The sequence below is a fragment of the Bidens hawaiensis genome, unplaced genomic scaffold (genome assembly GCF_021521415.1).
Source record: "Bidens hawaiensis isolate Kalapana, Puna unplaced genomic scaffold, B.hawaiensis_p1.1 tig00002922_1, whole genome shotgun sequence".
Taxonomy (NCBI): Eukaryota; Viridiplantae; Streptophyta; class Magnoliopsida; order Asterales; family Asteraceae; genus Bidens; species Bidens hawaiensis.
Genome location: NW_027491156.1, coordinates 391,788 through 406,955, shown reverse-complemented (window position 1 = coordinate 406,955; position 15,168 = coordinate 391,788). Strand labels below are relative to the sequence as shown.

General features: G+C 32.6%; 2 protein-coding genes across 2 annotated transcripts; one reads left to right on the top strand and one right to left on the bottom strand.

The window, feature by feature from the left end:
- Window positions 1-2,088: 2,088 nt before the first annotated feature.
- On the bottom strand, window positions 2,089-7,551 carry LOC143621590 (serine carboxypeptidase 1-like). Its single transcript, XM_077092957.1, has 10 exons — window positions 7,519-7,551; window positions 6,770-6,925; window positions 4,574-4,898; window positions 4,387-4,494; window positions 3,724-3,995; window positions 3,241-3,480; window positions 3,025-3,143; window positions 2,833-2,928; window positions 2,315-2,420; window positions 2,089-2,232 (listed from the first exon to the last, which is right to left on the bottom strand). The coding sequence occupies exons 1-10, from the start codon at window positions 7,549-7,551 to the stop codon at window positions 2,089-2,091; spliced, it is 1,599 nt and encodes a 532-aa protein (XP_076949072.1).
- Window positions 7,552-10,133: 2,582 nt separating this feature from the next.
- On the top strand, window positions 10,134-11,690 carry LOC143621589 (uncharacterized). Its single transcript, XM_077092956.1, has 3 exons — window positions 10,134-10,496; window positions 10,564-10,813; window positions 10,903-11,690. Exons 1-3 carry the CDS (start codon window positions 10,152-10,154, stop codon window positions 11,688-11,690), a joined length of 1,383 nt encoding a protein of 460 aa, XP_076949071.1. The 5' UTR covers window positions 10,134-10,151.
- The last annotated feature ends 3,478 nt before the right edge of the window (window positions 11,691-15,168 follow it).

The window sequence follows — 15,168 nt, the reverse complement described above, 5'->3', positions numbered from 1 at the left end:
TTAGTTTTTGTATGTGTAAGTTAATATTATGATTTGTGTAGGTATTTGTTTTTATGATGGTTAATATATTTATATTTTTTATAGTATGTGTATGATGGTTTTGTTTTATGAATTGTTTAAAGATTAAATCAAATTAAAAAGTAAAAATAAATGTATAATCATTTGTAACTTAAGATTAATTAGTATTAATTACCAAAAGAAACTCCTAAACTTTTTACTAATATACTTCTACAATTAAATAATTCAAAATTCAAAAGAAAACTTATGATTGGCCAGAATCTCTTCACGCACTTCTCACACTAAAAACACTTTTGAAATGAACCCAATCATATATATATATAAAAGATAAAAGATCTTAATACAAACAAAGAAATTGTCCCAAGCAATAAAAAGAAAAGAAAATAATGTTGTAGTCCATAAAATATGCAATACAAGTTCTGAAAAAAATGGAAAAATGTGTGGAGTTACCAGGTATTGAACCTAAGTTCAACATTATATAAACAATGGAGCATAGCATGTGAGCCACAAGACATATTTAATAAGTTTTTGTTTGTATCTAATTTATGTATTGCCAAGCCCGAATTCTTTTATTTTGGGCTCCAAAAGTTTTGAGGCCCTGTGCTGTTGTACGAGTTGCACAACCTTTGGTCCGGCCCCGATTAGATACATCAAGCATGGTGTAGCCAATCCATTTGAGCAGAGACTTGTTCTACTATAGCTTCTAGGGCTTTGCCCATGTTTGCAGCTAAGAGACACACTGCATGAATAAAACTCGGAACTAAAATGAAAACGACAAAATAAAACCTGAATGCACAATAATAAATACTTAATCAAACAACATTAATAGTAAATTTTCAAAGAAGGAAAACAAAACATTGTTAAAAAAAGAAAAAAAAAAGGTCATGACCCAAACAACAAAGAGAAATTAGCATCTCACAAGCCTTAAAAAAATTTAGCTTTTGTAAGTTAAAGAGAAAGAAATTTATTTCTCAAAAAGCAATTAGCATTTCATAGACATATGAAATTTAGAATCTTAAAAAATGTGTCTTTAGTATACCTATATATACATGGTCCGGACCATAAATTGTGCCGCTACGTAATTGTTACTTGTGTTCATTTTAATATATTGAAATCTTTTCCTTTGATAACACTTTGGCTTGAGCCAAATCACCTTCATAGCAAAAGTTACCATACTTTCGAAACTCAAATAAATATCGACAAAACCCGACCTGGTTTTGGATGGTGATCCAATCCCCAAATGGAGCAGCTCCTCCTATTCATGAATACATTGACATTATAAACTACAACAATTCTGCAAATTATGACCGTTTAATTATTCACAACAAACTTCAGAAGTCATTTTAGATAGCTAAATCACTTCTGGTTGTTTACGCAGGCTCATTAGAAGAATTAAAACAATTTTTTCAAGTAATGGTGGAAGCTGACCCGTTTGTTTCTCAACACAAATTCTATGCTGGAGATGTAGATCGGGTCAAGTCTTTGATCCAGTCTGACGTGGAAACGAATAAGAAGCATTCGAAGAACGTCGCGGGTTGAGTGAAGGTGGAAGACTTGAAATGTATCTTGGTATTCACCAAACTTTTTTTTGTTTACAGTTTATTTTGCTCTGCCACATATCCGGGCAAACATTTAAACCTGGCATGTCAAGGATGCTATAAAGGACTCGCAACGCGTGGGGACTAACTAGTTATAAATTTAAGTTGATTTTCACTTTTTTGGTCACAGAAGTTGTACAAATAAACGTAGCCACGCAGTGTAAAGGTTACGATTCACATAGATACCCTCAAAGTTTTTATTTAAATGCTATATTTTTTTATATTCTAATAAGTCATGTATCGAGAGATGCACTGCGATCGTTTTTTTACAAAGAATATTAAGGTTTTTTTTATGGTATACATGATTTTTTATTCGCATAGTTAGATTCCATTGGGTGTTTTACATAGAATTGTGTCATTAGTACTTTAACTAAAGTTAGGCATCGTGTCACGGAACTATTTTTCAACTTGTCAAATGTTCATCAAAAGCACGCTTGAGATTCTTTCTATAAGTACGAAACAAAAACTATAACTAGATAGAAACAGGAGGCTTTCCATTCAAAAATGATGAAAAAAGTGCGAGAGCACGAGCTGGTTGATAGCTTGGTATGAAGTGCCCGGCTCCTCTGATGGTTACAAACGTTAAGCCTTCATATTCAACCACATATCCCCCAACCTAATCCCAGGAAAAATAATAAAGCATGACGATTCAAATACTATACAAAATTGTTTAAATTTGTAAAATATTAGTTTCTAACCTCGCCATACAAGTACCATGGGTACCATGGTTTCTTGATTGTTGCATTAAGTTTCTTTAATGCGTATTTAGTTGTTGTCACCGGCACGCTACTATCAATATCCCCACTGCATTTTATTTTATAGGATTATCTTATTAAAAGTGAAATACAAAAAATAACGTCGGATTCCTAATTTTCTATCAACCACATACTAATTCTATCTATATACTCAACTTACATACTTTTGTGATATTTACATAATACTCATAGGCCTTTATCTCACGTGTATATACCAGTTAGTGTCACTGGGGCGTTAGCCCATGGACCTTCTAGCATTATGCACAACCTTTATTCCAGGCTAGAAAAAAAGTCCTAACCACCTCATTGGGTTTTCTTAGCAATAAAATGTCACGTATTTGAAATGACATACGTGACACGTCTTTTGGATACTTATTTTCATGTCATGAAGTCGATATAATATCATCATATAAATTAAGATATACATATACCAATATTAAAATCTTTGTATGCGCATATACCTATAAATCCAAAGGCGGATGCCGCTCCCCATGAGTCGTTGGATGCTTGGTAACATAGAAAACGGCTGATCGGTCCAGTCATCATACAGCTGGTCACTATGAACACAAAAACAATGGTACGGATCCGTTTTGTTTAATAATTTTTTTTTAAAAGCCCTCATATGTACTCAAGATTTGAGAAACCATTCTTACTTGCAATCTTCCCAGGTCCCAGGAATGCCAGTGAAATATGCGTGAAGCGACTTACGGACTTGAGGGAGGTTCAAGTAACTTTCGATATACTTGCCGCTGCATGGATCAAACTCGTTTGTCTGCTTAAGATCAAATATACAAGCAAAGATTAAACTACATAAGTTTGTTTCCATGTATTTTATGAAATTTATAACCCAAACCATAAGTTAAGGTTACCTTAGTAGATGTTCCATTTGCACATAAGGGAGCATAAATATCGTAAGGATATAGGTGCTCGATCATTTTATGCTCTTCATCAATATAAGCTTGACACGCACCAGACTTGGTTCCGTTCAAGGAAAAGTCACAATTTTTAATGATTCCATCATGGATTCCATCAGAAATCATCGAACGGTACCACCAGAAATCATGGGTTCCCGTTTCTTGAGTTTCATCGTCAATATACGCATTTCCAATCTAGAAACACGTTAGGTTTTTGACCATATAAGTTACAAATGAAATAGAAAATTTTATATTATAGTAAACATGTTTCTTAAATGTCTTACTAGTTAAAACTTTTATATGAAGTTAATATTAATAAAAGTTATGACCATACAAGTAATAAAAAATAGGAAATTTTATTTGATAGCAACCAAGTTTCTTAAACGTCTTATTGTTTAAAGTTGATACCAATTAAAGTTGTGTCATGATCATGCTTACCGCGGTTCCTTTCAAGTTGATGATGGTATGATTTTTGTTTTTGTTTTGTTGAAGGATTAACTCGGCGAGTTGAGGTATGTAATGGCCAGCGTAACTTTCTCCGGTGATGTAAAAATTTCTAGTTTTGTATTCAGGAAACCTCTCCAACCAGTTGATTAAAAATGTATACGAATCCTTTGCAGTTTGTGTATCTCCAGTTTTGTAGTCGAAGGATGTGTTGGAGTATGAAAATCCAACGCCAGCAGGAGATTCCAAGAATAGAATATTAGCCACTGCATTAATTTGATTTTTGCAACAGTATAAGAACATTAATTGCGAATTTATTTATAATTTTAATTTGCCTTCCACAGTAGTATTTATAAACAAAGACCGGAGCGAGCAACCCCCCCCCCCCCCCCTCCTCCTGATGAGAGACCATCAACAGCACAACTACATTAAAAGGAAATTAACCCAATTGAACCAATATAATTAATTGCGCTTTGATCTAATTTTTTTTAGATGATAAGTCAAATATTACAACATTTATTTATATAATTAAAATAATAAAAAAAAATGTAAGCCTTTTAAAGTTAATGCTTTATACAACACAAAAGAGTACAGTATTACTTCCTCAACAAAAAGCAAATGTATACAATCGAATTTTGGTAACAAGAAGTACTTTACCTTTAGTCCAAGAATAATTGTTTTCCAATAGAGTTTTACCATCTTTATTAACTCGATACGGACCAAGTTCCATCATTGCTCCGCCTCCGAGCGAAGAACATCCTGGTCCTAAGATAAATTTAATAGTTAATACATAATGAAAGGATATAATCAAAACTCCATAAATTAAGTCTGGAGAATTCCATACCTCCATTCAGCCATAACACAAGAGGTTTTGTAGAAGCTTCGATTCTTGTCTCTACAAAATAATAGAATAGTGCTCTACCATGATTTGAGTCAACTGTTACATAACCTGAATACTGATTAAATATGGGTGTTCTTGGTTGTCCAGGCAATTTTGAAATTTTATCAGCCGCCTTCAACCCATCTTGTGATTGTACGCGAACAACAAAATCATCAGCTATCAAGTTTGTATTGTCATACGTCTTATGTTTAAGACGTTGAACCTCTCGAAATTTTGAGAGGGGATCAATTTGGTTCGTAACACATTGAGCCAATACCAAGAGACAAAGCTAAACCAAACACACTAAAGCGATCTTCATAGTCACGTTGGATTTTTTTCGACTTGTCAGAAAGCACTTATAATTGGTTGTGAATTGTGATGAAACTTCAACAATATGTAACCTGAATTTATAGAATTTCATATAATACAATGCATAATACAATATAAATGATAGTGTTATATTACATTTGGATTTCAATTAAATGGTAATATTATTCCTTTAAGAAAATGACGCTGAATTTAGTTGTAGAAAATTCATGAAAATTGAAATATCATATAAACTATAGTATTTTTTTTAAGAAAAAGTTAACTATACAAAGAGAAAAAAACATGAGAAGTGCGAGATGAATTACCTCAAAAAAATCCTCTAAAAAATCAAGAAAAATTATTAAAAAATCAAAACGACGAGAACAAAATACAAAACTAAAATATTTCCCACTTCATTCTCGCTAAAAAAAAACAAAAACAAAAAAAAAAAGACACAATGAGGAGAAAAAAAATAAAAACACAGTAATAAATAAAAAAAATATCATATATCGCAAAATACAACAAAATGCAAAATAAAATATAACACAATTTAAAGTAATACGACACAATTATCAAGAAAAAAATCACAATTAATGACAAAAATAAACAAAAAAAATAATTATAAATAAACACATAATAATATTTTTTCTCAACATTTTTTTAAGAATGGAGAAGACGGGAGGAACACTTTTGTTTTTTGTTTTTTTACTTTTTTCATATTTATTTTAAATTTTAAGTTACGATTTTTTATATTTTTTGTGAGGGTTTTTTTTTATAGGCACAAATCTTTCTCATTTTTGTTCCATTTTTTAAAATAACTTGACTTTTTTTTCTTTTCAAAATGGTATAGTTGAAAATTTATTTACTAAGGGTCAATACATTTATTATTTGCTGTATTAGTCTAACATAATTACTAGTCATTAATACTAGGGGAAAACAGAAAAAATAACCTTAAGGGGGTCTCTCACATGTTTGTTGTTCAATGTGTGTGTATATATATATATATATAAAATATCCAATACAATAATATTTTAACGTAAATTAGGTACGCGACTTAATTCGTCGCTGATTTCAAAAAATACGTTGTGGCAAAATCGTAAATTATTTCAATTCAACTTCTACCTAATCAACCGTATGCAATCACACTGGTGGCAGAATTTTAACGAACGCGATCGTGAATCAATTTGTCTTTCTAAATCGTCGATAAAAATCGGACCTGTATTCCAAAATTGCGTACCCAAATCAAAAACAAAATCTAATTGAAATAAAGTGAACATATTAGTTTGTTCGTGAATCTGTTTCGCTTTTTACATCGGTTTGTGAAATCAGTAATAAGCTTTTTTGATTTTGGTGTCAACTAGAGCATGGTATCAATTGAGTGTAATAACCAGAAGCTCTGTAATTAGAAATTAATGTTTGTTAGTTAATGCTCATAATTCAAAGCATAATTGTTTCTTTTCTTTTGGAATCAAAAATTGATTTCGACAGTTGGATTCAAGCCAACAGGAAAGACCATGGGCACATGTGCAAAGAACTCAATTAAATTTAAATCAAAACTCTAGTTTTTTAATTGAACGTATTAGTTAGAGAGTATTAATTGAGGGTAATTAAACGTATTATTTGAGCGTATTACTTGAACATATTAGTAAAAGAGTATTAATTGAGGGCAATTGAACATATTACTTGAACGTTAATACGTTCAACATAATACTTGAACGTTAATACGTTCAAGTAATATTATGAGCGTATTACTTGAACGTAATAAGAATGGTAAACTAGATTTCAAATTTTCAATACAATAACATCAGCCATATCAATTCTGTTGGTATGCTATATATACTCTGCTAGAGTCACCAGCGGAGCCACTGCCGCTTCCGATTCAAACTCCTCCGGCTGTTGTTTAGCCTCCGCTAGCAACTGCTCCGCAAACTTCTCCACCAACAGATCTTCGCCTGCAGGTTTCCGTAATTCCTCCGACGACTTAGTAACGTCAAGTATATCACCCACCACCTGACCAACGACCCAATACACCTCGCGAATTTCCTCAATTTCTCCACTTGGATCTCACTCCCACCGCCGAACGTATTACTTGAATGTAATAATTTAAGTTGCCGAACATTTAATTGATTTGTTACACTCAGAATATTTTTGCCGATTGTAATTTTAAGTTACCCAAATCGATCATATCTAGCCAATTTTCAGGTTCTAATTACGGTTAATTTGATATGCAATTCGTATCACGCTCGATGAGTTAGTTGAATCGATAACTAGATCGTGATAAGAGATTTGCGTTACTTACATTTTATGTCACCACGTGAAATTGAAATCAACGCCTAGAAGTGTCGCGTACGTAATGAACGATAATGTATTAGTGTACATTAACCGCCCCCGTTATATATATACTAGTCTATATATGCCCGTGTGACACACAGATTGAGAAATACAAACATCGAAGAAACTGTATTTGTAACTACTTTTGGATCATAAATATTGAAGAAATATACCTTTGGACTTTCCGAACACATGAAATTTCAGTCATGACTTTATCTACATATTATGAACTTAGCAAAAATTGCATCCGGTAACCTTTAGTTTACGAATACCGAAATGTCCATTTGACTTCTAAAAGATGACATTTTGTTCATTTGAAATGTGTTTTCCCAAACTATCCGCAACTAAACCAATTAATTTTCCGGATTCACTAAATAGTCATTTTGTAATGCTTTTATGGACTCGTGCAGAAATGATATCCTAATTCAAAAAACTAAATGCTGCCTACTTGGTATAATTTGGCGTCGACATTTCTGTCACACAAGCGTTAAACACAACGTATAAAACATTTAAGCTTTATTTTTTAAAGTTAACTGCTAATGAAATTACAATATGCATGACCATCAATTCTTCTCATTTGTTGGAGGATCGATTTCGTATTTAGGAAATACGTAATTTGAGCGTAATTAATTAATTAATTAATTGTTAATGCAATAGTTTTCATGGGTTGTGTTATTTATAGAGAGGGATAAAAATGAGAAAGATGAGAAGACTTTGTGGTCTAAAAAAAGTCTCAAAATAAATAAAAAAAAAAATCATAACTCAAAATATAAATAAAAAACAAAAAAATAAAAAAAAAAACTAATATCCCCCCCCCCGGCCTTTCTCGTTCAAAAAGAAAAAAAAAACATAATATTGAGGAAAAAATATCAGTGTGTATTTTTATTTAGAGTTAATGGTCATTTTCGTCCCTGTGGTTTGCGACTTTCGCCACTTCAGTCCAAAGTTTGATTTTTTGTCAATTTAGTCCTAGTAGTTTTCATTTTTAGCCTGTTATATCCTCCCGTCTAACGGCATCCAAGTATGCCGTTAGTTCTTTATCACCTGAGGGCTAGAAGTGTCTTTTTAGATATTACCTCAGGGACTGAATAGTCTTTTTAGATATTACAATTAATTATTATATTAACTGAATACACAAGAACTTAGATACGATATTCACATACAACCAGTGATAAAGTGAAGAACTAGGGAAGAAGAACCAGCGATTAAGTGAAGAACAACATGGAAATGTGGGATACCAGAGCTTCTGGTGATGATTTCGATCCAGACGTTGAATACGGTATGTATTAACCCCTTAACCCTAACCCTAACTATTATCTATTAATCAAAGAAACCCTTGAATTCCAAACCCTAACCCCTAACCCCTAACTATTATCTATTAATCGGTTTCAGGGAATTTTCCAGACCATTTTACTATTAAATTCCACCATGGGGGAGAGTTCGAGAAATCTCCAGAAACTACATACAAGGGGGGGTTTGGTTACTTTTGTTGATAGAGTGAATGCTGATCTGTTTTCAGTGATTATTGTGAATGATATGGTACAACAATTAGGCTACAGCGAAGAGGAAGTTCTTACTGACCAGAAATTCTATTTTAGAATTCCCGGAGGGGACTTAGATTCAGGTTTAAGACCCTTGTCCAATGATGTTGATGCTCTTAGCCTCATAGGATATATTAGTGTGCATAGGGTAATTGAGGTGTATGTGGAACATTCACACATTATATCAAAGGTAAAAGAGGCTTCAATGTTAAGTTGTTTTAATGTGGAAATAGATGATGAATTAGAATCTGATGAACCTACAGATGATGATGTAGTTGAATTAAATGACATAGATTTACATAATGTTAGGGTGCCTGAATCTGATGAAGATGTAGAGGGGTTTGATAGTGATAGTGAGGCAGAAGGTTCTGATTATGATTCAGACTTCATATTTAATGAAAACAGTATGGATGACCCAAATCAGGATATGGAATTATTTAGAACAGCCGTGGATGATATATCTGATGAAGGTGAAGATGTTGAAGATAAAGGAGATGAGTTAGATGATTTAGATCTACATGATATTGATAGTCTTAGTGATCCTGATAATGATACTATGTTGCAAAGAGCTATTAGGATGAACAAGAAAAAAAAGAGAAAATCACACTCAAAAGAAACTGATGAAGAATATTGTCATTTTTACTTGGGTCAAACTTTTGGTGGTAAAGACGAGATAAAGCAAATGGTGAAGACTCATGCAATTCATTCAAGGAGACAACTTCATGTTGTGAAGAATGACAATATTAGGTATCGTGTAGTGTGTTTTGGGAGAAACTTAAATATGGGTAGTTGTGAAAATAATGATAACCATACAAATGAGGTGGAAGAGAATCTCATGCCAAGAAGGAAAAGAAAATGTAAAAAAAATTGTGGGGCTCAAGAGGGTAGTTCCAGCCATAAATCCAAACCTAAAAGGAATAAGATTCCTCCTCCCACTTGCCCATGGGTCCTACATGTGTCTTTTGATGGGGCTGAAAGAATATGGTGTGTGACAACATTAGATACTGAGCATCAATGTTTACAAACTAGAACTGTAAGCTTATGCACGGTTGGGTGGTTGGCAAAGGAACTGGAGGAAGATCTTGAAGATGACCCAAATGAAAGTATGAGGAAATTGCAAAAAAATATTCAAAGGAGGTTGCAAGTTCAAGTCACCCCTAACCAGATTTACAAGGCTAAAAGAGTTGCTAAAAAGAATGTTGTGCATGATTTTAGTGGTCAGTATGCTATTCTTAGAGAATATTGTCAAGAGGTGGTTAGATGCAATCTAGGTATGTATTTTTAAGTATCTTAAACTGTTTACTTATGTATTTTAGTGTAGTTTTGCTAAAATATTTACTTATGTATCTTAAAACTGTTTACTTATGCTAGGTACAACTATCAAGATTGATGTTGAAAGTGAATGTAATCCTAGCAGCCCAACTAGACAGTTTAAGAGGATTTATGTATGTTTAGCTCCATTGAGGGAAGGCTTTAAATTATGTGGGAGAGAATTATTGGGGCTAGATGGTTGTTTCATGAAGGGGATATACCCAGGCCAAATCTTAACTGCTGTTGGAGTTGATAGCAACAATGGTATTTATCCTGTTGCATATGCAATAGTTGAATCAGAAAATACCAATTCATGGACATGGTTTTTGGAGATTTTAGCTAATGATCTGGATTTGACATCTAACTCTAATTTCACTTTTATGAGTGACAGGCAGAAGGTAATTATTTAACACTTGATTATGTTTTATATCATATTACTTACAAATATTTTTGTTTTAAAATTAGGGCTTAATACCTGCAATACAAAAAGTTTTCCCAAATGTTGAACATAGATATTGTGCAAGACATATTGAAGAAAATATGAAACAAAAGTGGAAGGGTCAAGCTGCAAAGAATCTGTACTGGAAGTGTGTATATGCAACAACTCCTCAGACATTTAATAAAGCAATGAAACAGGTGTTTACAGAAAATAAGGAGTTATATGATTGGTTGAAGGAAATTCCACCAAGGCATTGGTCACTATCACATTTTACTGGTATTTTTATGTTATTAATTACATTCTTGTTCATTACATTATTGTTAATTACATCCTTGTCAGTTGAATTACTTATGCTTATACTATAGGTAGGGCACTAAGTGATTTGCAATTAAACAACATGTGTGAGGTGTTCAATAGGCAGTTGACACCTGGAAGGGACCTCCCTATCATTAGTTGCCTAGAGTTCATTAGGGAATACCTAATGAAAAGAATTGTGAAAGTGCATATGAAGATAGCAAAATGTAAAGGTCCATTAACACCCAATGTTACAGTTTCATTTAAAAAAATCAAGAAGGATGCCACTAAGTGTAATGTCATTTGGAATGGGGCTACAAAGTATCAAGTTAGTGGTCCAAATCAAGAGCAATATGTTGTGACAGTTGACCAAAGGTCTTGCACATGTAGAATGTGGGACTTGACTGGGATTCCATGCAAGCATGCAGTGGCATGTATTTTTGATATGGGTGAACATGGATTGGATGATGGTGTGCCAGAGAAATGGGTTGACAAAGTGTATTGGTTGGAGACATGGAAGAATGTTTATGCACACACCATAGATCCAATCAATGGCCAAGAAGAATGGGCACCATCCCCTTGGCCCACTAAATTGACTGCTCCTAAGCACCATGTGCAGATTGGTAGACCAAAAAAGAATAGAAAGAAATCTGCTGTGGAAATTGAATTACTGAGTCAAAAGGTTGGTAAAGCCAAGAAATTGCCAAGGAAGGGTCGTACAGTTACATGTGATATTTGCAAGCAACCAGGACACAACAAGAGATCTTGCAAGAAGAGGAAAACAGGAGATATAAGAGAAGCAGGAGGTTTAGGAACACAAGTTGATGCAACTGATGCAGCAGGTTGTTCAGGGGTTTAAACTGCTTTTGGTATTGTAATATTAGGATGTTAAACTGCTTTTGGTATTGTAATATTTTGGTACTATGTTTAATTATGTTAAAACTTGTAATCTTTTGGTATTAGGATGTTTTTGGTACTTTTTACTTTATGTTAAAAACTGTAATCTTTTGTATTGGTTAGTTGACCTTACAAATGTCAACTGGAATGGCTAATGGTATATTGTTTGAATTGCATAGTTGATTGTAGTTAAAGGGCATTTTGGTAATTTGTATTGGTTTTTATTTGTTTGTCTGTTTTTTTCCTGTTTGTTTGATCTGAACAAGCAGGCTGATAAAAGGCATTTTAGTAATCTGCATAATTTTGGTACTTTGCATACAAAAACATACAATCTGCATAATTTTGGTAATTTGCAAATAATCTGTTAATCTTACAAAAGTCATTTGACCTTAACATACAAAAGCAATATAAACTGTTAATCCATTAATCTTTAATTTCATGAGTTTTTGTATTTGGTATAATATGTTAATCTTTATCATCTTTAATTTCATATGTTTTTGAATTATGTTAATTTTGACTTTTACAAAAGTCAACTACAGTGGTACCATTGACCTGTCAAACATTTTACACAAAACCAACCAATTAGCTTGTCAAACATTTTACAAAACACTTAATCAAACATTGAGTTGTTTAATCTAACCATATGTTCAAACAAAGACCATACATTTTCATATCATAAAATTAGTACTACAAAAGACAATACAGTGGTACGATAACCATACAACAAAGAGATCTTAGCAAGACAACTTCAACATTAAGTGGAAACATACATAAAGGAAAAAAACAACCAAAACAAAAGTCAATGCAAACTTCATTCTTTTGGTCTTCAATTCCATTTTAGTACATGTTTGACATATTGGAGGATTCATCCAAACAACAAAGCCACAACTCCTTGGCTGCAATTAACAAAAATTAGGGGAAAAAAACCTAATTTCAAATGTTTGTTCAATACAATTGTATAACTTACCTGTTTGCTGCAACAATAGAACCGTCTTCCTGGGTTACTCTCCGTATATGAGGTACGAATCACAGTAGGCCAACCACATGAGCAGAAAACCATGATTGATGATCTAGAGTTTTGATGGAACAATTTGGTTGATAATCTAGGGCTTCGTTCTGCTTTTGGTCTTATAAGGAAAAGAAAACTGATTTAAATTAAACATAATCTAAAACTAAAAAGAAAAAGACAATAATACCCTTAAACTAACGGCATACTTGGATGCCGTTAGACGAGAGGATATAACAGGCTAAAAATGAAAACTACTAGGACTAAATTGACAAAAAATCAAACTTTGGACTGAAATGGCGAAAGTCGCAAACCACAGGGACGAAAATGGCCATTAACTCTTTTATTTATCATTGTAATTTTTTATATATCTTCGTCATTGATTGTGTTTGTTTTCCTTGAAATTGTGTATTTTTTCTTTGATATTGTGTTATATTTTACGATCTACTATGTCTTCTTTTATTATCATTTATCACCGTGTTTTTATGTTTATTTTCGTCATTGTGAACAAAATATCTTTCATTCCTCCCTTTAATATATTCTTTTTTTTAGTTCAAAAGCAATATCTTTTATTATTTTTCTTGAATATTTTTTAGGGGTTTTTTACCACAATTCTTTCTCACACTTTTTTATTTTTGTCTCTATTTGTATTTTAATATTTTTATATTATTACAACAGTAGCCAAATAAACCAAAATTCTAATAATAATATATACCACCAAAATATAAAATTACTTTATGAAAAAGTTAGTTATAAAACCCCAACTGATCCCCAGTCGTCCAGTCTTCGACTAATGTAATATATTTAGTTTCTTTATAAATGTAATGATTTATGAAATTTGAAATATACCGTTGCGGCACATGACTTACTTTTATCTACATTTCTATCCGTTGCAATGTGCGGGTTTCGTCCTCTATTAAGTTTTATCCTTAAACTTTATATGTAGTTTGGATCTCTAAATATTATATTACATTTCAAATGCACTTAATTATTTGGATCAATTTTATGAAAAAACTTTAAAAAAAATCTACTTGTTGAACTGGTATATCAGCAATGACTATTCATTTATGTATTTTATTTGTGTTTTTACATATTTTATTTATATTTTATATTTTTTTATGATAATAACAATAATAATAACTATATTGAAGCAATACATGTTAAGAAATACTAGTTATAAATGTACCATTATTGACATTTTCTTTTAATAAGAATTATATTAATCCAATATAAGCTTACCATTATTGACATTTTCTTTTAATAAGAATTATATTAATCCAATATAAGCTAAGGAGTAAAAGCATCTATCTATTGATAAATAGTTTTCAAATCACCTATTTTAAAAAATACTTTTTTCACCTACTTCATTTTGATAAAAAAAAACTCATAAATAAATAATGGATTCCACCAAACATATCAAATTTCTTTCTCACGTGTTACAAAAACGGCCACATCTAGAAACCAGTCGGCAACCCCGTTGTCCCTCCGTCCGACGATCCTAAAACCCGGTTAAACTCGGAGCCAATATTGAACATAATATTGCGGTTCGGACTAGTTTGGAAGAGGCCGGGTTGGGTTTGAAGATTTTGGGCATGGTGGTGTTTCACCTGCATTTTGTGTTTGACGAGGTGAGTAAATTATGGATGTATATTTGTCAGGGTTTGGGTCGGGTTGTTGACCCGATGTTTAACCCGACAGTGGAAGCAGGTTTTTTTTGGAAAAGATAACGTGTGGGAATGTGCAGATGGGGAGGATAAGTATAGAGGGAAGGGATGGAGGTACTACGATATACTGAAGAGGAGTGCGTGGAGGGGTGACGCGGATGCTACTGACTTACTGTTTACATATATTTTAAACGGTTTTAGTGTGATTGTTTGTCGGGGACTAAGAAAGCTTATCACACGCATACAACCCACACTACCCGAGTTCGAATCTTAAAACAACGGTGTTGTCACCTATTAGTGGCATACACTTGTCGGAATTGAACCGGGACTCCCGGAAGGTTCCCACAAAATTCTTGCCACATGCGTGTTTGAACCATGGTACATCCCTATTGTCTCACGTTTAACCCAACTAGTGAGGAAGTGTACAAGCTAATTACTTTGTTAGCTTCATTTTCAATCAGAATGTGTAAATATTTTACAAATATGTGAAGTTGTAACCCAACTAGTGAGGAAGTGTACAAGCTAATTACTTTATTAGCTTCATTTTCAATCAGAATGTGTAAATATTTTACAAATATGTGAAGTTGTATTATGTGTCTGAACTAATTTGTGTTTCCCGCATGTTGTAAATTCGTATTTAAAAAAAGTAATGATGAAAAAAATTAAGCAAGCATACAGTTAAGTAAATATTGCTAAAGTTAAAAGTTGATCTTCAGTTATAATCAATTAGATAAAAAAATAAATGAAAAAATAATGGTTAAAAAAATAAC